The following is a 22,947-nucleotide window of genomic DNA, read 5'->3' as shown; positions in this document are numbered from 1 at the left end:
AGTGACCGCGCAGCTCAGCAGTCCTGGAAGAAGGTTGGTGTGCCTGAGCTATGCTGACACAAGTGTGCTGCCCTACAGTGTGTGACACCCCATACCTGGCCTAGAAGAAATTCTTCTCCTGAGAAAAAGATCTACCTGTTTCTGCCTCAGAAAATTATTTGTCCTACAATACTTCCTGTTTATGATTGAGGAAACACCTTCCCCCATCCCAGACTTCTGGCTTGGATGAATGTGTTCTTCCTGCTCATGTTTTATGAGATTTCCTCTTGACCCTGCACCTGTCTTTTCTATTTAGTGTGTAAACACTGAGACCAAGGACTATCGCACTGCGCAGATACAGTTCGTACAATAGTAGGCCCTCAATTTTAGCAGGGATGACAGTGCTTTAATATGAATAACAAGTAATAATAATACCATGTCTCCTTACAACAGGTTGAAAGAGTATCTCCTATTCAATCTCTTCTTTTCAAGAAGAGAGGAAGGACAAGCCTGGTTTAGAAGGTTTGCCTTTGAAGCACATATATTCTCATGTATCTTTTTTGCCTGTGTGTCTCTGAAATGTATTTTCTCATGCCTCATTTACAGTGCTGCTTTGTTTGTATTCACTTTACACAAATCTCCCTCTCCCTCCTACATGGGATCTCTAGCACCTTCACTAGCCACTGGCTGGTCCATTGTTTGAGAGGAATAAGATTATCCATCACTGGCACTTCCCTAACGTCACCTAGCACCTCTTGGAAAGTTCAAGACAGCAGACACATTACATCCTCCACCAGCAGCATGCTAAAAAATGTTCCTTCCACCTCACTGATGCTTTTTCATTGTCACCTTAACTTATTTTCCTAGGATGTTTCAGAATTCAATCGGGTATGGAGAAGAGCTGTTCGCTTAAGCTGGAACACTCAGACAAATGAAAGCATCTGTATGGGTGAATATTCAGCAACTAAATATTAATAGGTTGGTTAACATCCAGCTGGCTAAGCAGCAAAAATATTTATGCTGGTTGACGAATACATTATTCAATTCACTCATCCCTAGTCAGTCTGCAAACATAGCACGAGTCAACATGGCAATAAACATGAAGAAAAGAGCAGACTAATCCCCCCCATAACCTTGCATTTTGTTCATAATCTGTTGTTTTGATTTTTTTGGACTTGGGCAGTTATTCTGAAGGTTTGATTAGATTTGTTTTTGTTCTGATTTCACACCGACTGTGTGCCAGACTTCTGATTGTTTCCTTCAGTAATAGAGATATAATAACGGATCTCATGTCTGTTCCCTCCTGAAATTTTGCTGTGGTTTCAGTGAGGGCAAAAACTGGTTTTTTTGGGTTGTTTTTTCCCCTACTGCTAAGTAGAAACACTGCGTTTTTGCTGTGACAAGCAAAATACAATACCCAGTATGTCAAAAACTCCAAGGCATTGTCTGCCATTGCTTTAGAGTTTTCTTTGCTTTGGGAAAGCAGAGAAAGTGTCATAATTTCCAATTTGGATATATGTGCAGCAACGAGAGATTACCATTTCCTTGCCAAAGAGAGTCCTTTCATCTGGCATCAAAGAAATAAAATCTATCACGCTCAGATGAAGTATTAGTTCCTTCTTTATCTCCCTGTAATATATTTTACAGTATTAAGAGAACTATCGCAATTTCCACGGTGATCTCTACCAAGAGAGGTTCCAGACAAGGCTCCATCTAGTTTTTTAAAGTTTGAGATTGGGTTATGCACCAAAAGGGAAATGCTGGATTTTTTTAATAGCCATTTCCTTGGCTTCAGTGGGAGCATTTTTAAACCGAATAAATACTCCATTCTCCTGCACTTCGTGCTGTGAATAAAGGCTTCATACTGCACCCTACTGTGGGAAAAAAAGTCCATAAACGGTCTGCTGCATAAGTGATGCCCAACTCACTGCTCTGTATTCTGCAGCATGTTGTTTTTCAATTGTGTAAACTGTATTCACTGTACTGAAGCTAACTGGATTTTGAGTACAACGATCACTTGAAATAATAACTTCTGCTTTTGGCTGTCTAAAAAGAAGTAAGAGAAACAAGGGATGGTTTCTCGTGAAAGTATCATGTGGACCATATTGAGATAGCTCAGTTTTAACAGCTGAAATGAGCAGCTTTGAGATTTCTTGAGAAGTCCGCTCTGTAACAGTGATGTGTGGTGTAGAGCTTTTGCCAGCCAGCCTGATAAGCACACAGGGAAGTCTCTGTAGAGATTTGCCCTCGGGAGGGCCTGTTTGCCTACAGCCCATAATAATACTGCTAAAATACACTTAGATCCATATCAATAAGGTTAGCATAGTGCCACATCTCCACACTGAGCTTCACTTTACTGTGTGGATGTGTCCTCTGGTTCTAAATAAAAATTGCTGAGGAGAGGGTACCAAGGGCTCCCTTCCAAACATGAGACCCACTCTGAATCCACAACTAGGGGCTTCTTGACATTGCTGTAAGCCACTCAAATGCCAAAAAAGGGCTAACAGCCTACTGCTAAGCTAGGGAACTCACAGGCGTATGTCTAAGTGCTTTACTGGATGGGTGCCAGAAGATGCAGAGCACTTGAGTAGCCATTAGAGATGCCCGTTGCAATCTGTGGGCATCCTGAGGCTTGAACCCAGCTGATTGCTCTGCGTAGCTGCTCTGTAGATTTGTAGCAAGTTCATAAGATTCAGTTGCTACAGTGAGCTGATGATACTTTTGTAGTACTATTTTGCACAGCGTCAAACGACAGATCTCTTACGGTGCGCCATGTTTTGAAAAAGTCACTGCTCACTAAGGGCCTGAACCACCTCCAGGAGTCATGTCCAGATGGAGAGTAATGCTAGCAGGGGATGGCTGGTCAGCAGGGTATCTGTCCCCTGTTACGCGACCCAGAGCACCCATGAGGCTCCCAGCGATCACAGTGGTTGGGGACCATAGCCATCTTAGCCGTCAGCCCCTGAAGTAAACCTGCAAATGTGGTCTGCTAAAATGGGACTTGCACTAATGGACTTTCAGATTTGAGGTGAGTTCGGTTGATGCCAATAGGATCACACGTGGACATAAAGGAACAGCCCCAAAGCACAGTGTTAAGGATGGGAACTTTAGGAGAAAATGCCCAACACACAAATAGAGACTTTCCAATTACAAATATGATTGCCTAAAATTGGGTACCCAATTATGCATTGAAGCACCCACATAAATGACCTGTTTTCCCAAAGTGTTACCAAATGCTGCCATCTTAAGTAAAGATGTATCACGCTGGTTGGCTGCAGGGTTTTTTGGGGTGAGTGTGGATTTTTCTTAAAGTAGAATGCTGAGATGAGACATGATCTTTCGGAAATATTTTTCATCAGTTTTATACCGTTGTGATATGGTTTCCTATATTCTCTAGAAATACAACGGCTCTGCATGATTTTTATTTTTGGATCTTAACTGGAAGAGTTCCTTTATTCATCCAGGGGAGCCTTCATTCTGCCTATCCTAATCTTAATTCAAAAAAATACTCTGGCTGTCACTTGCATTGGAGAAGCTTCTTATCCTGTCATAGTCTCCTCTTTGCACATGAAAAGAGAAATACTGCTTATTTGCTACAGCTGCCAAGAAGCACGTTTTGAATTAAACACGGCGATGTGACAGGCTATGGAGTAATCACATGCAAAAAAGGAAAAGGAAAAAGAAAGAGAAAGAAAACATGCATACTGAAAAAATGAATCGCACCCATTATCTTCATACTGGCTTAGCCATATTGGTCTCCTAAAAAAGATGAGTAAGCTATAATATAACTTGAAATGATGAAATCTTAAGGTGGAAGAAAGTGCATAAGAATACTTTGCCACTTAAAAATGCTTTTTGGACTTCACCTGCAGAAGCTGCTCACTTAAACTTAATTAATGTTAAACTGAACTATTTTCAAAAAGGGAGCACTAAAAGCTGTGGAATTCAGTGTAGCAGAAATCAAAAGGCCAAAAGCTTAGAAAGACTCAAAAACAAGCCAGATAATGAGAAAAAAAACATGCGTTAGATGGGGTATGTTTTAAATTAAGATTTGTTCTAAACTGCTATGTTTCACGTCTATGACAGCAACTGAGGCAATGAAGTAAGGAATAAACAAATCCTACTGGTAGTGTTTTTTTTTTTTCTTAAACTTCCTTATTATTTTCCTCTGAAGCTTCTGGCACAGGGTACTGTCGGTCTTAGGGCTCTGGACCAAATGGACAATTTGGCAATTGCATTATCCCAAATGGCTGTAACGTCACTGATATAGAGAGCAGTGTGCTCTTTAACCGTCATGCTCTGGGATAATACGACACTACACACACTGGGGAGCATACACACGCTCTCCACCTGCCTTCCTGGTACCTTCCCGCCCATAGCGTGCAGTCCCCAGTACTAGTTCTTTTATTTTAGATGACGGACACTGCTAGGAGAGCTTGTGCACTGAGAACATGACCAGGGCAAGCAACCTCCAGAACCACCACCTCCTGGTCTCGACCTTGTTCAGAGGGCTACTTCTACCTCCAGCATTACGTTGCCTTCACTTGGAGAAGCCCTGAGGATTTAGTAGCAAGTGATACCTTGATATTGCCCTTGAGGAGAGAATTTAGGGTTGGTGGGAGCACTCAGTCTTTGAGTGAAGCAGCCCGGCTGGAGTGAATCGCTACTCTGTGCCACTAGTCCCTTCCTGTGCTGATGAATGCACCCTGCACCTCAGCTTTCACAAGCATCACTTCATTCCCAGACAGCTTGCACTTAACTCTTCACTACTTCGGCAATCCCACCACAATCTTAACCACTAATTCCAATGCAGGAAGAGCAGCTACACCTTTCCCGATTATCTGCTACATTTTCAATTGAATACTAACGAGGTTGGCTGAATGACAAGCTGATGGTGATTTAAAAACAGGACACAGCAGCTAAGTAGACTATATGAAAGATTTAAAAGGCAGTGCAGTGCTTGTCTCTAGCAGCAGGTGGCAATGCAAAATGCTTCATGGTTGCAGTTTCAAAAAAAAAAAAAAAAAAAGCAACATTCCAGAAAATACTCTTCAAAGCTCCCGGGGCGAAGCTATCCCAGCCTTCTGTTTCACAGAGCTCCTTTGGCTTTTCTACAATTGCAGTGAGTTTCTTAACAGCCAGCTTGCCCAAAAAACACTGACATCACTTTCTGTAAGAAACAATACGATACCAAGAGACAGAAAGTGGCCTTGACCAATTATGTGACAGGTAAGAGATCCGTCAGTCATCAGGGACAGCGGTGCTCCTGTGCATCTGACAAGCCAGGCGCGTTCAAGTTCTTGTTGGGAGATGGCTAATTTCCCCTCTGATCAACCTCGCACGTGCACAGATCTGGATAAAATCACCACTCTCACTCGCGTACTCACTTGGACTCACTCTAACCCCTACTTAATCTGTGTCTCAGCAGAGTTGCCCATTGAACACACATATGAAAAGTCCTTTCAGATCCTCTCCATTTTACAGCAGAAGAATTCAAACCCCGTTTCTTCAAATTGTCCCAACAGTGGCCTAATAAATGCCCAGACCCAGCGCAAACTAGGAGCCAGGCAGCAAACTGTGGTGTTTCAAGGATACGTCCACACAAACATAGGCCTTATCTCTCCTAACTCTGATGCTGGAAAGAGAACAACAACAACAACAACAACTCACTGTAATAGGGATTGCCCTGCCCTGATTTTATTTGGCTCTGTGGCAAATCTAAGTCCCGAACTGCTAGCACAGAATCACTGTACCTTCTTGACTCCAGAAAGCATTTGTATCCATACAGATTAAATCTCTGTTGCATTCTGTTACAACTCCTAATTTATTTGCAAAGGATGAACTGTTACAGCTCATGTACAAGTTCACTGAGGAGAACTGTGTAGAACTGTGTGCAGCATTTTGAATGCAATGCCCCACCAATTAAAGGTAAAACATGTTGTTCAGGCAACAGCTAGAGACACGGGGGAAAAATATTCGTGGCAGACGAGAGGCAATATTCATCAAATGAAATGTCATAAAAACTGTGGAGAAAGGAAAATCATAATCAGCTCACAGATTTTCATCATAAAAAAGGAGTCTAAATTCAGCCCATAAAATATTTCTGTAATTTTTCTTTCCATATGAGTCTTTGAAAGTCCTGGCTATGTAAGACAAAGGCACAGTCAACTAAATCAAGGCATGATTCAACAACTATTACAGTGTGCTGATGCCAATTAAACATTGTGGCCAACATGTTTTGTCTGCTTTTGGAGATCAACCAAGCCTTTAAAATAAAACTTACGCAGAAAGGTTGGACAGAAGCGATGCATTTTGCTGAGAACTCGCTCCATACTTCTCATTTCCCTTCCATTCTGTCCAGTACTGTTGTTAATCTGGCAGAACTGAAGGGGTGGGTACACACCTTTGGCCTAATCATCTGATGTCCTATTATTCTGATTTGGTACCCTCTGTTTTACTGGCATTAGCCTAGAGGACTAACACTGAGAGCAAGGTCTCTTTAACGTATGCAAAGTACTTGGAAGAGTATTCTTAACAAAGCTATAGGCTTTTATAGTTACGTGGCAAAATCCAACCTACCAGAACGCTTTACGAGAACATACAAGTAAACAGAAGGAATTAACACCCAAATAACCTGTGGCTAAAGTCAGGAGATTTGCAGAAAAGTCATTTTCGCTGCCCCAGGCAAGACTGGCTGAGGGGGCTGCAGCAAGAAACGCCAGAGTAGAAGACTGCGGCAAACGGTACATTAATAAAGTTTGTTCAAGTTTTATACTGCGTTTCTGGAGTCATTTCCAGAAACGCAAGGAAAATGAGCACTCCATTATCGCACAGGGAAGCAATGTTCTGGGTGAGGGGCTTGTAGCTCTGCTAGCTCAGCACTGTAGAGACTAATCTCTGCCGCTGACTGCTCCACCTGACCTCTTCTGCAGGAACACTTTCCTGTTTGAGTCCTGTTCCAGTTTGAGCCTGTTCACGGTCTTACTCTTACTGAAGACCGGTCACGCGGCTCCAGCACTAGACATGCCAATTGTTTTTAAAGCGTGTATTTTTCCACAATCAAACCCATAAGATAGGAAGTTTCTCTTTTAAGTGACCTGTCAAATCTCAAAAAGTGACCTTGTAGTGATTATCCCAGAGCTATATATATGATAAATGTACATTCATGTATCAGTTGTGTTTGGCTTAGTCATTTTATAGAACAGGTTGCGTTATGTTTCAATGATTTACAACAATTCACTATTTTATATATATATGCAATTTGATGTATAAAATTGATGCACATGAATTGCACTTCTGAAATCTGTAGCCACTTTTCTAGCGATTTGCATGTAAGCATAAAACAAAGGCTGCCTGTGTCCACTCACTGTGCATATCAATGTGTGTTTTTGTCAGGGCACGTGACATCTGAATTTATAAACTTCTCTTTGAGGTGCAATTGGGGGGGGGGGGGGGCTCTTTGCCACAGCGTCCCTCCTTAATGTCAAACAGAATTCTTTATTTCTATTAAAATAGTTGAACAGCACGTTTACGTGACTTACCACGATCCCAATCCTGTCCCAAATACAGAGCACAAGCAGCCAGAACAACGCTTATTACTGAAGGAACTTAATGGGCAGATTCTGTAAGTTATTTGGAAGTCTAAATAATATAGATGTTTATCTTCACCTGCATATCTTTAGAGATCCTTCAGCTCACAAGCAGATTGACAAGATAGTCCTTGCTCTGCTACTTGGACGTACCTGAGCTGTTGCTTCCAGCCAACATGGTTGGACTGACAGAGGATCTCCCCAGCCTGCTGGATACAACTGGCGGCCCCGGCGTGCCATCCCATTCCTGAGCTTTGACTGGCTCCCTGGAGGAAGCTGTCCCGTGATGGCCTCCCCTCTCTTTGTTTTCCAGCTTTGGTAGTGGTTCAGTGCTGTGACTTCTGATCTTCAGCTCATCCAGTGGTTCTACAAAATACACAAGATCACATTTTGTAACAGACTGCCTGCTAATTATCTGTGTCATTTACAAATCTTTCACTCAATATTCCATACATACTAATCATAAACCTTCTAAGGGCAACTTGTATCATGATTTTACCTTCTGCTCCTAAAACCTATGTTGAATGTTGGTTTCAACACACTTGTAAATTCCTGAAAAAAGACACAATGCACTAGGTGGGTACAACGTGACTTTCTTGTTACAACTTTTACATGCCACAAAAACATTTATTTCTGAAAATGATATCCTATCAAATTACGTTTTTATTAACAACTTAGGAAAATATTTTAATTCTTTTAAGCTGTCATTTCTTTGGAAATAATTTCTTCTCCAGGTACCTTCTAACTAAGCTCTCTCCTAAAGCAATATTGTGCAAGTAATACATTTGTACTTGTCACGAGCACTAATAAAAGGCGCACGATCCATAAAACTGTCCAGTGTTAATACTGCTGGTACCCAGCACCATAAGCTAGGGCATAAAGTTTTACTTAGTGGAAAAATCCTATAAGTTAGAAAATGACTTTCTACTTGCAACACCATGAGTCAATATAAAGAGGAGAAATTTCAAAAAAAGAAGTGAATGAATTTTCAAGTGAAGCAATGATGTCTGCTTTCTTCATGGCTGGTGATTTTCTGTTCCTTTCTGAGACACTTATTTCACTTCTTGCAGGTCGAGCAACGCACCGAACAAACAACCCATTCCTGAACTTTTCCATCTGTAGCTGTGAAAAACTCACAGGAAAAACCACATACAGAAGAAACATTAAGAAATTACTTTAAATTGTAACAGCTACTTACTATTCATACTCTCAACACTAGTTTATAAATGAACCAGGTTTATAAATGAAAGCCCTGGTCTACCTTAATTTCTGCATGTATCAACAGTCTTAGGATTTACATTTAATTGAGATGGACAACCTTCCCTTGAGTCCTATCTCAATATCTTTTTGTGGCTGCAAGAGACATTCCCCAGATTTGAGAGAGCCAAGGGGAGGCAGGACTGCCAGGAGGCATTTGCAGGCAGGAGATGACAGCAGCTCCCAAGGACGCGGCAGGATGGCGGTAGTCTGGGCACGCAGGACTGCCAGAGACACAACTGCAACATTTGCCTCAGCAATCTTTTCCTCTCCTCACTAATCCCCTGACCAGGAACTGGGACAGTCCAGCGATAGCTGCCACTCAGATGATACAGTCCCGGAACAACAGCCACGTTCACTCCACTTCAGTCTGTATGGGGCTGAAAAGCTCATGCGTTGTTCACCCTTGCTACAGTAACCAGCGGTACAGGCAATATTAGCTGTCTAAATGGCATGTGAGAGACCTCTTCTATGCGTAACAATAAAAAAAAAATGGTATTTTGAGTTCTTTGACATTCTAGTCTGTAGATGAACTTGTTTATAAGAAACAAAATAATCATCTGGAAGTTTCCTCAGGGAAGTATCATATAGGAAACATGTAAAAATGTCTAACTGGATATGCATCGTAATATGTAATCATTAACATATTTCACAAACTACTATCAGTTAATAGTGAAAATAAAAGTTAATGATAAGGACATCATATCCCAACCTCTAAGGGTTTTTTTTTTTGTTACTCCAGTAACAAGATTCCAACAGAAACCTATAAAACAATCCCAGTTTAGCAAGTCACATAAATAGTATTCAGCAAACATTTTGTGTGACAAAGACCCTCAAAAATCAAACCGCTTCCTTGAACTTTTAGGTCACTTTACCTACTTTAATGTCTGCAAAAGGGTACTTGAATGAAAATCCAAACTGTTTTTCCTATTTAGTAACTCCAGCAGGATACAAGGTTGAATAACAGTCTGCATCCACATAACTTGACATCTGCCTTTCAGGGACCTTTGCTCTGAAACGTCTGTAACACAGCTCTGTCTGAAACTACTTAAAGAGACTTGCTAATCCAAAAAGCCAGACAAAGAAATGTGGAGCCTAAATTAGAAATGGATTTGAACTCTTTCAGTTATCAACAAAAAGATGCTCTACCTTAAGTTTCTTCTGGGCACTGATCTATCAGAAAATAACGTCACTACTTTCACGTAACGGTTACGGGCAAACACATTTTCAAATTTTTCTTTAAACTAGTAACACACACTTCTTCTAGACGCCATATATTTGGAAAAAGGGAAGACACGAACAAGGTTTCAGAATTCTTTGGAAGTACATACAACCGTCCGCCAGGAAAGGCTCCTGTCTAGATTGCAGCTCTCACTTTCCAGCAAAATCAACAGAAATCGAAAAGGATAGAACACGCTTTAAACAATGCAGAGTCTGGCTTTACGAATGCCCCATCAACTTAATGCATCATTCAATAGAATTAATTTACCGTGTCATTTGGCTGCTACTGGCAATGCTGTGATTACCTGAGTGAAAACCTTCTCTACATGTGTCTCATTGACGCTGCTTGAACACCACCCCTTGAAGTGTCACCCGGTCAGGCAGCCGGCCCTTAGTTACACTCTGGCTGAGTGTGGAGCAGTAAGGATTTATCCACTTCAGTTTCCTTAACAGAGCAGCATTTGTACTTGCTGCTTGATAAAAATGATTTGTGCATTCTTAGTTTTATTATCAGCAGAATCAAAATGCAGCAGTTCTCTGAAAACAGCTGGAAACGATGGAAATATTCAGACTAAATAAAGACTTGGCTTATAGTCTGTTTCTTTATACGGTGTAGAAAATCAGTTTTCAGCTGGCTGTCTAGACTTCATAAATTTGCATTCCACTATCCTTTCTTGGGGATTTTCAGTTCTCAGTTTATCTGAAAAGTAATATATCCTAAAAATGAAAAGCAGATTGAAACAGATTATAATGTCATGCAACCCATCACAGCACCCAAATCACTGTTATTCGGTGATCATTATCAGTAACACTGACGCACAGTCAGAAAAACAACCTATTAGCATTTTATATAGTTTTCTGTACTATTACTTTCCTGCTCTCTTTAGAATACATAATGGAAAAAAAAAGTTATTTGTATGCCTCACTTTTGCTCAAATAATTTGTAGGGGATTTTAAAGTAATTTCACCTTCATTAATGGCTGTCAATGGGAATAATGCTCAAATTCAATTAAAAAAATCACCACGCTAGTTCTTTCTTGATTAAAAACATTTCTCACTGCTCCCCTCCCAGGCCACGGAGCACTACCAGAGCCTTTTGGTGACTGTCACAGTCACTTGGATACTTGGATGTTTTATACTGTCAACTATTCCCTGCTGTAAATGCAGCTCCACGGAGCAAGCTCAGTGGCACAAATTATTGTGTCTCATAAAAAGCACGCTCACTGCTTCGTATTTTCCCTCACGGAGTCAGGCACAAGCCGCTGGCAGAAAGCGGGACACGCATGTAGCTCCTCTCTAGGGCTACCCATCAGGTGGTGATCCTCTCATTGACTGAAAATCAAACTGGTATATTTTAAACAGGGAAGCCCTATAAAAAGGCTAGTTGGATTTAAACGGCCACTTTATCCGCATTAATCCCATACTGAAAACATGAACTCTAACCGGTCACGTATATTTCGCTGAAAGGTAACAGTAGGTGCTACACAACTTTTTATTTGAGAAGTGCAGTAACACAGACGGGATCTAAGATACCTCAAGCTGTTAAAAACCTTAGCTTGGAGTTAAACGAGATATCGAAGCTCAGTGTTAGGCTGGGAGTTTGCTGAATCATACGACGGCCACAGGCAAATCTTTTCGCAGTCAAGCAATGCATTTTGAAAGCTGACATTGTTATGAAAAGCATCTTTACTGTTCAATAATTCGTAAGCCAAAACAGTACATAAAAATGTAAATTTCAAGAAATAATTCACTGCTTTAAATATTTATGGATACAGTTGGTTAAGATTCCCATAAAGGCATTCAAATGTTTCAAGCACTTCCAGGTGTCATCATATTTCAATATTCAGAAACACGCATTTTCCTCATTTAGTTCACCTAAATCTCAGGCTTTTCTGTGTCAAGACAAAGATGGTGGCTAAAATCTCTTCGCGAGAACATAATTTCTGAATAACTGGCATGTACCGTTTCCCCTTTATGAATAGCTGCACACACTGGACACGGTTGCACGTGAGCTGTGGTACTAGAAGACTTGTAAATGCTAAAGAAAGCAAGAAACCTAGTTAATCAGCTGTAACTCATACCAAAGCAAACTGAAAAATACAGCTAAGGAAAATATTTTACCTGGGAAGCTATCATTCAAATGAATATATAGTCTGTGGCCAGTCTGCCACTGGGTTCATAAACCTAAATTAATCCCAGGTCCTTGATGCTTCTTATTGTAATGCTAAGTGATAAACAGCACAATCTTTATTATTGTTTTGGGGGTCTGGAGGAAGAAAGAAAAGCAATTGTCTGAAGGAACTGCAAATGAGGGTTGCTCTGCACCATCTCTCTCAGCTGTGAGCTGACATGTATCAGCTAATCATCCATGCATTATTCATTTATTCTTTTTCTGTGTGTTTGTTATAAACCTAAATAAATAATACATCACTCTGGGCAGAACTCTCCTACTTTGGGAAGTAAATGGTGCTACTCAACAGGGTCTAAAAGTAAGCATAGGCATACACATGCAATGGTATGGTACGGGCCTGCCAGCAGCGGAGCAGGATGTGTCCACCCAGCACAGACTGACCCGGTCCCCCCACTGCATGGGCAGGGCAACACTAAGCCCTTGAGGAAACCCCGCAGTTTCATCTTTCTGCACAGCAGGGATATTTTATTTACCTTTACTACATATTTCAAAAGTAGAGCTGCTTTTTAATGGCTTTCTTGATCTGTGGTTGGTTGGCTGATCCGTGCAGCTATAAATGTACCCCGAGCCCTCCCAAGGAAAACAAATAGGCTATTAATACTGCATGCAAGAAACACGGATAATGCTCAGTGCTTAAGGCATTTTTTTTCCTCCCTAAAAACAGGAGTATATTATATTGTTAGTTAAAGCCATTTCCTCATCTTTATTAACTATGGTGGTTTGTCTATTCTGACTTCATCTCATTGCTAATTAAGCAGAAGTTTGCTTTGCATATCAATTTTTAATACTCCCTTTTTACAGTTAAGTGAGAGCTGCAGCAGCCAGCTTGTCCAATTAACAGCAGCTCTGACCTAGTTCCATGCAAAATCAATAGAAAGCCTGAAAGAGTCGCACAAACCGTCTAACATTTAAGGAGACATGGCTGAAATGCTTCTCAGTGTTCACTCGGCACACGTTTTTCTGTGAGTAGGGCTGGTCTCGGGGTTTTTTTTCAGTGAAATCCAGTGGAGATCAGGCCTGGCTGCTACAAACCTGCAAAGCCCAGCTCTGGCTGCCGCAGAGAGCGAAGGGACGGAAAGAGGGTGCCCCGAAGCAGCCTGCTTGGCTGCTCTCTGTGGCAAGCCCAAAGCCACACGTCGGCAATCCTGGCTAGAAGAAAAACCAGAAAGGAAGAAGCAGAGCCCGCACAGCAGTTAAGTGAAGACTAACTGAAAGAAGAGACAGATTTATAACAAAAGATCATACAAAGCTTTAGAATAAAGATTAGAAAAAAAAAAAAAAACACCCCAGCTTGAATACAAAACAGAAATCTGGAAAAGTAGAACTTTATGAAGAGAGACAAAGAGATTCTCACGCGCTACGTGTACTGAGCAATCAGGTCATTCCATAAAAGCATCAGTAACTTCTGAGGAACTATCAGAGGAGCAAGTAATATGTGATGAAAATTAAGAGTCTAAGAACCTATCTGAAATTTTTTTTTTTAAGTTTCAATAAATCTAATTTCAATATATCAGATGAAGTCTTAGAAGTCCTGCCTTTTTCAGACATACATTTAACATTGTTTGACCTCACAGAGTTTTTAAATCTTACATAAGAAATGCCATTTGATTTAAAATGGTTATATTTTGGTTCATATGATAGAAGTGATGACATATAATATTTCCTGTTTCCAACGGGGCCGCTGTCATTTCTTAATGATTTCCTCCAGTTGATCTGTCAAGCCTGCCTATTCTGCTCCAGTTCACCTCACAGCCTGCTCTGTTGACTAAAAAGGCAACATCTGGAGTATTTGCAAAGCATTTTACTGGTGTATTACTAAAGTGATTAGAAAGCAATGTCCTAGGATTCTCACCATTAAATCAAATTGCATTCTTGGAAAGGATGTTCTTTTGGCATCCTATTAAGAGGTTTACTTAATAACTATTTACCTCAGACTAGTCATGATTAAATAATTAAGTAGAACACTTTATTCTCTGACATTCACTGCTGATTTTTCTTTTATTCTCCTTTCAGAGCTAGCTGTGCTGGGAGTAAGTGATTTGTACTTAGGAGAACCCCAGCGCAAGCCTCTCTGCTCCAAAATGCTTCCTCAGGCAAAACCCTCAGCACAAGAAGTAACGGTGAATTTTGCCACTGACTTCAACAGAGCAAGGATTTTCCTTCCAGTAATTACTATTTTGGGCTAGCCAGCCAGGCTGATTAACAGGAATTTATTGCATAGTTGATACGAGTGAGTTACAAACATTTCTCTTAAACAGCCTGTGCTCCAGATGTCCTGCTGCTCGTCTAGGCTGGCCTTTCAGTCAAACAGCTAAATGGGTGCACATACATTTCATACCTGCAGATAGGTACCTAAGTGGTCTATACATTTCTAAGTCTGTTCCCACCCATATAGGATTTAAGAATGAGAAGAGGGAAGGTGGCTATTTTCAAGGGGAAAAGTCTGAATGTGGCAGTCCTGTGAACTGTCCTTCTTCCCCCTCGCACTGGTTTCGTTGACACTAGCCTTGGACTCCGTAACAATATGCACACACTACCCTCCCAACCCCAAACTCGAACCTAATCAAAGAAAACACTGTCAGATGAAACATGCAGTTTAAATCAGTGACACTTGCTACAAAAGGCTGCCCAACTGTTACTACCACTCCTTGTGAAAGGAAGAGCTTAGATGGAGTCCGCTCACACTTAATTTCTGTCGTTCCAAACTCTGCTCCTTCCACAACGCACCCATCCCATTATTCAGGTTCTGAGACAAACCGCCTTCACGTTCTGCTGAGGAAGCGATGGGTGTGGTGGGCACTGCAGATGTCCTCGCGCAGTATGACAGGAATCAGAAGGTACGGGTGAGCCAAAAAAGCTAAAACATCCAGACACTTACAGAAAAATGTTATGGAACAAAGCTCGTGACCTTATGTTTAAAAGCTTCACTGCAAAAATGCCAATCTTTAACAGAAGCGCTGACTATACTAAACTTGACAATATTTTTGCTGTCAGGTTTTCTACTAGTGGAAAATAGCCTTTGAACTTCACTTGGCAGCTTGGATGCTGTTTGTTTTTCATTGTTTGACCACTTCCATTTTTCCTACAGCGTAAGTCTTCATTCAGATTCAGTAGTAAATGAAAATCTGTTGCTAGTCAGAAAAACACCGAGGCAGTAATGTGCACTGGCTGTGAAAACTGGAGATAGAAACTCTCATGTTTTCATGCACCAAAAAAATTAGAAAGTTGGACTGAAAGTAAACTTCCTGGTTATTTTGCTGTATTTTAACTACCTGTACAAAATCACTTTTATTAATGCTTTCGTCTTTATTGACTCCTTTAACAAATGAGAAAATCAGCTTTTCATTATTAGAACAAATGCTCTAATTTGCACACTGTGCTTCTTTTTCTGCCATGAATCAGAAAAAAAGGAATCCTGAAGCTGTCTCAGCATTGGCCCTACCTCAGTTTTGATCTCAAAAGCCAAACACAAATACATGGACCTTTCTGTGTGGACTCTGTGCCAAACCGTAGCTGGGCCAAGATCCCAGCACGTTTTGCTCTGCCAGCTAACCCTCAAGGTTTCTCCTGACTACAGAACGAAACCTGCATGCTATTTTGTCTTTTCAATGCCTTGCAACCTCGTTAATCATTTTAGGCTCTCCCCGCTTTCTAATGAGAGGTCCCATTTTGTGAAGGAGTTTCACTCTTGCTAGCTAAGCCCCCGTAAGCGCCGGCAGCACAGACCTTGGATCCCGAGGAAGTAACGGGAAGCGCACATGCCGTCTGCAGCCCTGGCTGGTGCTGCTGCTGCTTGTGACAAGTATGGGAGAAGAGTGCGAGCACAAGTGCGGCTATATGCATTACACACGCAGGGCAAACAGCGCCCAAGCAGGCAAATGGGTATTGATTTCCTGGAAGAAGGCACTTCTTGAGTCATCAATCTAAGTCACATATAGAGATAAAGTCATTCCTACCCCCAGCAAATTTAAACATGCAGCTTCTCTTTTCCAGCTGAGCTCTTACAAGAACAATACTCCTTACTCATTCTTAAATGCCAGATGATGTGCTAATTGCATGTTACTGTTTTAACCAAAAATATAATTATTAGGGATGGATAATTCTGTTCAGAAGAGTAAAAGTAACCTGAAGAAAATGAATCTATTTTTTTTAACATGCATTATTATCCTGATGATAATTTCCACAGTCTTTCTGTACTTCTCACCTTACCTGTATGTCAGATATTTAGAGGCCCCCAGCAGTTCTATGGCTCAATATCTGAACCAAAATTATGTTTATAACCCAAATAAAGCTATTTCTGACTCTCTTATTTCTCTTATTATTGACAGACTCCTTGAAGGCCTAGAGAAAACTTAAGAGGAGCACATCCACCTTTTCTCAGTTAAGAGTTTGCTGTAAGGTTTTTTTTAATCAAAATCTTATGGGTACAGAAGATAACACACTGACAAAGACGTGTAGCATATCATGCAGTCACAGATACTATTTTGTCTTAGTCTCCATGTTATTCACGGCTACATTCTGGGTACATAAATGCCCTGATTTGCCGAGCAGGTCTGTGAGGAACAACGTACTAATACAAGGAAAGAAGCCCTTTTGCTATAATTTATCACGGGAACCACTGAAGTATGCCTTATCTCATACTTCAAGGACCTTTGGATTGGGCCTTTAATGATGGGCTTAAGAACTGAGCTCACCCTGCCAGGAAGCAAATCAGACATGCCAGAAAATCTATGTTGTTAAAAATGGATATATAAGCCACTTAGCCTAAGAAACTGTCAGCCTTTGTTACACAGATCAGCATGGTAAAGACATTTTAAGAAATGTCAAGAAGCAAACTAGTAGTCGGAAGTACTAGGGGATGTTAGAACTCCTTGTTCTTCCCTTCATTCTCCCTGCTCCCAAAAGTCCCCATCATACTCTCTTAAAATCATACAGCTTCTACAGCTAAATTGTAAGTGCAGATAGGCATTTCATTAAACTACATCTCTTGTAAAGACGCAATGACAGCAGCTCAAGAGATCATGAAACTAGGTTTCAGATCATAAGCCAGCACAGAAGACTGATTTAACCGTGATCTTGAGCAGCTCCCTCTGGCTATGATGTAGATATTCCAGTTTTGGGGGGTGGGACGACGACAGATTTTTGCTAGTAAAACTGGGTTTTTGCTCATGGTAGCTTTGGGGGAAATTTTTGAAGCTCTGTTTTCTTTACAGAGTATTTCAACTTCCTAAAACTGACAGTTCTTGGCTTCACAGTGGTTGGTTGGTTTGAAGGGTTTTGGTTATTTTTCCTAATCAAAACTGTGATCTCCTTCCCTGTCATTTAGTCTAAATAAACTAAGTCTTAAGTCCATATACCTTTTAGTGAAGTATGTTAAATCTGGTTACAAGTGAATTACAAACATGCTGCTCTTTAAAAACAAACATAAAAAATGTAAGCCTCCCTACGGAGGTCTATAGTTTCATTTTTAGGATTTAAAGAACAAAAATACACTTGAAACCTAATTCAAAGAAACCTTGATTCTTAACTTAAAAAAACAAAAAACCCCAAGGTGCCAGCACTTCGGTATAAAAACAAGGTCTAAAAGACATGGCAGCTAGCTTGAAAAAGGAGTCCGGCACCGCCAAAGCCAAAGGCAGGCTCAGCAGACGGTCCCACCCGACCGCTGCCATGTCCGCCCGGCCGAGCTGACTCACCGGACAACGTGCTACAGTGGCCAACCAGTGGTCTGATTTACGCTCTTAGGGACTCTCTCTTTCCCCTGTGTAACGCTAATATGTCTTCTCACAGGTCTGTACTGTGATTCCCTCTCGTAACTGCTTACGCTCCCACCGCCGCACCGCGACGGGCTTTGCGTGAGCTCGCCGGCGAGGTGCTACCGAGCGAAGCTGGGTGCCCGATGCCAGGCACCTCCTCCAGCACGTGGCTCCGTGTTACCTTCCAACAAATTATCTCCAACTCGCACCAGTTTAGAGATAATCGGGCGACCACGCAACGCCTCCCTAGAGTAAGCTGTAAACCTGTCTATGTTCAACACCAACCGTCCCCGTTCCACCCGACAGGAACAAAACCTCGCTGCAGGTCAAATCCAGAGGTGCGAGGGAAGGAGTTACAAAGGTGCAAGAGGGGCCCGAGTGGGGCCGCGGCTGCCCTCCTGCGAGGCCGGGGCAGGGGCTCCCAAAGCCTCCTGCCCTCGGAGACGCAGAGCTGCGCCGGGGCTGGCCCTTTCGCTCGGTGCAGCTCCACCCCACCTCCCTAGCCTGCCCCATGGAAACAAAACTGCACCTTTCCTTTAAAGCGGAGCCGTCACATTGCTGCTCTTTCTGTTCTTCCTCCTGAGCTCTTTCGCAAAAGGAGTGCCCAGACACCCCAGCGCCATACTGCCTTCTCTAAGACACGCAGAGAGGAACTGTAACAGATTGTATTTATCAGGTCCCTTGAAGGTAACACACGTTCAGATTTCTGGAAAAAGTCACCAGATTAAAGCGTCACCAGATTTTGCAGCAGCTATTTCCCGTTTCCGAGCACCCATGAATCAGTCATGAATTCTGCAGTCCCATTTGAAACAAAAAGACAATAAATTCTCCAGCTCACCATTTCGCTCTGTTACTACACCATTTTGAATATGAGCTGTTCCAGTGACAAAGGATGAATTTATTTCCTTGAAGCTAGAAACACAGATGGTGTAAACCAGAGTAGCTCTCCTGATTTCAAATAAGAAGCGGTGCTTTACCACTGCTGAGGATTTGGCCTAGAGGTTAAGATATTTCTGTGGCTTAGAAAGCTGTGTTCAGGAAAAAAAAAGGGGGGGGGGGGACACTCAAAAATTAGAACCTATTACCGTTAGCCACGTCCTGAAGCGCTGCAAGTGTTGCTTTACTTACTGGTGACATTTACTAACACACACTAAAGGAGATGCCAGTAACTGAATTCAAGGTATTTTTTCCATTATTTCTAACATCTTCCAGAAAACTCACATCTTGTACTTTAAACCTAAGAGAAACTGTCTTTTTCAGTCTTTTACCTAAAACAGTCTTTTACTTAAAATCTGACTGATAAAAACAAAATAGCCGTGTTGTCTCTATTAATTTTCTTTTTTACTCTTTACAAGTTGATTTCTTCTTCATAAAAAGAAATGTTGATTAAATTGCTAACCAGAAATTTTATCAAGCAGTCAAGTAACATAAACAGAAGGAATAAATAAATCCATATACATCAATCAAAACTAGCAGCTGTTTCCAAAAAAACCTGAGCAATTATTTATGAAATTATGTCTTCTTCAATGATTCTGTATACCGTAGCAATCCCAGGAGAACCTGATTTTTTGATGAGCCTAAATTGCTGAATTAGAAAAGGAGACAATGTCACGGTACCAATTAGCAAAACCACTGCGTATCATCACAAAATGCCCGTTTTCTATTTTAATATCTGCGTGTAGCACAGACATTCCTTCATCTCAAAAACGGAGGGGACATCCCACCTTTTAGTGACTTAAACTATTAAACATCCTTAAAATTGACACATTAATACATGTATGAAAGCAGTAAGACAACAAATGATATAATATGCATTTCAAACAAGAAACAGGTACCCACTGAAATATCCATTCCAAAGAGAAGTTCTCAGACCTGGCATTATCCTTGGTATCGAGTAAGAACTGAGTAATCTGCATGCAACGCAAAATAAGACAGCGATCTGGTAGCTCAGGCAGTGGATTAGCGCCCAGAGACCTGCATTCTGCCACTGAGCTGCCGTGCACCCTTTAACATACATGGCTGAGCTGAATACACTTACCGTCATGTTGTGGTTTTTTTTTTCCCCGTTATTTCCTGTGATTGCTCATTGGGGGAACCATGTCAGCTTCTACAAGAGGCTCCAGCTGGCCGGACCGGCTGATGTGTATCAAAATGTTTGGTGCATTGCTCACTTGTTTGCACTAGGGGATTTTAAGGTTTGTTGATAAAGGACACCACCAACAGGTAAGCCTGAAGCAGCACTCAAGACCACTGAACTCCAAAACGAACCTTGTGTTTTTTTAAGTAAGTGTGGTTCCTGAATAATGCTGATCTGGTCATATCCAGATATTATGCTTCAAACATTTTCAGTCCCAGATAAAACCAATTATTACTGCCCTCCACTCATAGCAACAGGCCCATTCCTTAGTGAAGGACACAGTCTTGGAGACCTGACACCAGCAGACCAGACAGCTCATGGCTTTTATGACTGCAGGCATGTACAGCTCCTGTCCTGAATATGCACTTCCAAGCGAGCACCTGAAGAAAGTACTTCTGATGCTGCAACTCCTAAACTTGCTTATATCTTAATAAATGGTAACTGAGGGACAATGACAGTCGTCTTCAGGCTTGAACTAAACGCAACTGAACTGCGGTAAGAATCATGTCTTATCAGTGGTGAACAAGTGTCATCCTTTCCAAAGCTGGTGTTTTCTCACCTTCTAGGCCTTTCACTCTGGTGTTTCTCCCTGCTCCTCATTTACAACTTCTCTTTCCAGTCTGCTTTAAGGACTGTAAAATCAGAAGTGACTACTGCGATCACCTGGTCTATCCTCATGTACACCATGGGTCACTGGATGAGAACATGCATCTTCCAGTGAAACAGCTGCTTCACCTAGGGTGGAGAAGCCAGTATACCTCTGGCTTACAGCATCATTCAAGAATAACTTAAACTACTCAGTATGATTTCTGCTAAACTACAGCTATCTCATTAGACTGAACAGAGCATCCGTGCTGCGTGCAATCAATTGTTCCGACGCAGAAAAGGAACAGAATTAGGCTGACATCCCTTTTCATAAAGCTACAAAAACTGCATTAACCTAGAGATCGGGAATGATTTAAGCTTCCAAATCTCAGCCTCTGCTATGGATTCTCAGCTATGCAGTAGCTGAGAAATAACGACACGTAACAGAATAGTTAAAATATTCTTTATGTTCAGCCTATTCTTGCAGGCAAGCTTTTTCTCTTCAGAAAATCAGAGCTTAAGCACGTGCCCAAATTTCAAGAAGTTAGTAATCTTTAGGTATGCACAGTTCAACGGTATACCAAGTCCAACTTCCTTGGGTCAAAATTGTCATCCTAACTCCAGTAGAAACACACAAACTCAAATCCTGCCCTAACTGTTTAAGTCCCTCATCCTGCGTTTAATGCACAGAGGTGGAGGTTACACAACCAAACAGAGCTGCCAAGGGAGAACCTTCACTTGACTCATTTCTCAAACCCCCTTTTCCAACATACTCTTCTATCTGAAAGGGATCCATAGCTGCTAATTCCCTGAAAAGCACCAGGATTAAGGAAAACATCAATTTTTCCATTATCACTCCATGAATTCTTCGTGGGAGGGTCTCAGTTGCCTGAAATCAAAATTACCTCTTTTTTAACAAGTTGAGCCACTTCTGCTCCCCCTTCATACACACTATTTGACAGCTTATAATAAAATGTTTTAGATTCGTAATGCAGTGGACACCAGCCAGGAACAAGAAATTTTAATAATTATCCCAATCTTCAAACATTTTAACTGAACATCACAAACTTTCTCCCTCTCTGTGCCTAAAAGCTGAAGAGTGAAGCTCTCAGTAGGTGGAAACCTAAGAAGCTACAGAGCCCTGCAGAGCAGCTGTGGAAAGCAGCAGTGACCTGCTGTGCACCAAGTGCTGATCTCGCAGACTGTGCACAGGCTCGGGGCACGCAGCAGAGGTACCTACCATTAGGTTGTGCAGTTCATTAGCATGAACATTTGCTACATTTGCCCAGTATTGGCACAAAGTTATCAAGAAGTTATGTAGAAAACAGAGGCTCAGCAAAATGGAAACTATCAATATACAAACAGGAGTGGCTGGTCCTGGCAAGGGCTTACAGAACCACTTCAGCCAGAAAACATGCACTGCCTTGAAGTGATGTGGTTGAGATGGACGCCAACAGCTCCTTTGTGTTTTGCTTTTTTTGCAAGTGGGTATGCATAAATGCAGCTAATTTCAGTTCTATACTTTCATGGAGTACTACGTGTTTCTGTGGTGCTGAGACGATAGAGACAGCAAAAACAGTTCAAGAAAATCTGAAGACCGTTCCCTCCGTCCCTCCGTGTGTAATTCAGTCTCCATGAGGATACCGGTAATATGGATACTTAGCGTATATGCTCAAGGCAAAGGGGATGAGTCAGTCAGCATAACTGGATTTGGTGGTCATACTTAAAACACTTTCCAACTGCATTAGAAAAGTACACTTTAACCCAAGGAAAGGAGATAATGCGGGTACCCTTTAAATAGGTTCCCTCTAACCTCTGAGAGTGGCAGTATGTTTTCACAGGGGGTCTACAGACTGTTGCGGCATGCTGCCACCGTTAGCTCATACAAAAGCAGGAAGGGTTAAAGAACAGGCAGGGGCACGAATTAACAATGCGTATCTTTTTTACTCTTTCACATTATTTTTTCATGCTTATATCTTTCTTCAGTTTTCCGTAGGGATTCTCTCCATCTTTCTGCTTCTCCTTGTGACCATCTTCCACTAACTTTTTCGTTTCTGATTCGGCCTTACAATTTATTTTCCTTTTTGGTTTTCTCCCCACTTTCATAAATGTGCCCTAACGCATGTTTAAGATGCTAACAACACACAAGAGGATTTTTAGAAGAACAAAGCACAATAAGGGCACATGAATCTGGCTGCACACATCACAACTGCAGCCAACGGATGCTGAGTG

The 22,947-nt window shown here is 41.5% G+C and overlaps 1 protein-coding gene across 6 annotated transcripts in view; it reads right to left on the bottom strand.

The window, feature by feature from the left end:
• NYAP2 (neuronal tyrosine-phosphorylated phosphoinositide-3-kinase adaptor 2) overlaps nucleotides 1-22,947 on the bottom strand; it is a 185,743-nt gene that overhangs the window by 34,648 nt on the left and 128,148 nt on the right. For all 6 annotated transcript variants that reach the window (XM_068954295.1, XM_068954291.1, XM_068954293.1 and 3 more), the window contains one exon: nucleotides 7,722-7,934. In XM_068954295.1, the coding sequence (XP_068810396.1) occupies nucleotides 7,722-7,934 (213 nt within the window). The remainder of the gene's footprint in view (nucleotides 1-7,721; nucleotides 7,935-22,947) is intronic.

The sequence above is a fragment of the Struthio camelus genome, chromosome 9 (genome assembly GCF_040807025.1).
Source record: "Struthio camelus isolate bStrCam1 chromosome 9, bStrCam1.hap1, whole genome shotgun sequence".
Lineage (NCBI taxonomy): Eukaryota > Metazoa > Chordata > Aves > Struthioniformes > Struthionidae > Struthio > Struthio camelus.
The sequence above is the reverse complement of the archived record's forward strand: the minus strand, read 5'-3'. Positions and strand labels throughout refer to the sequence as shown.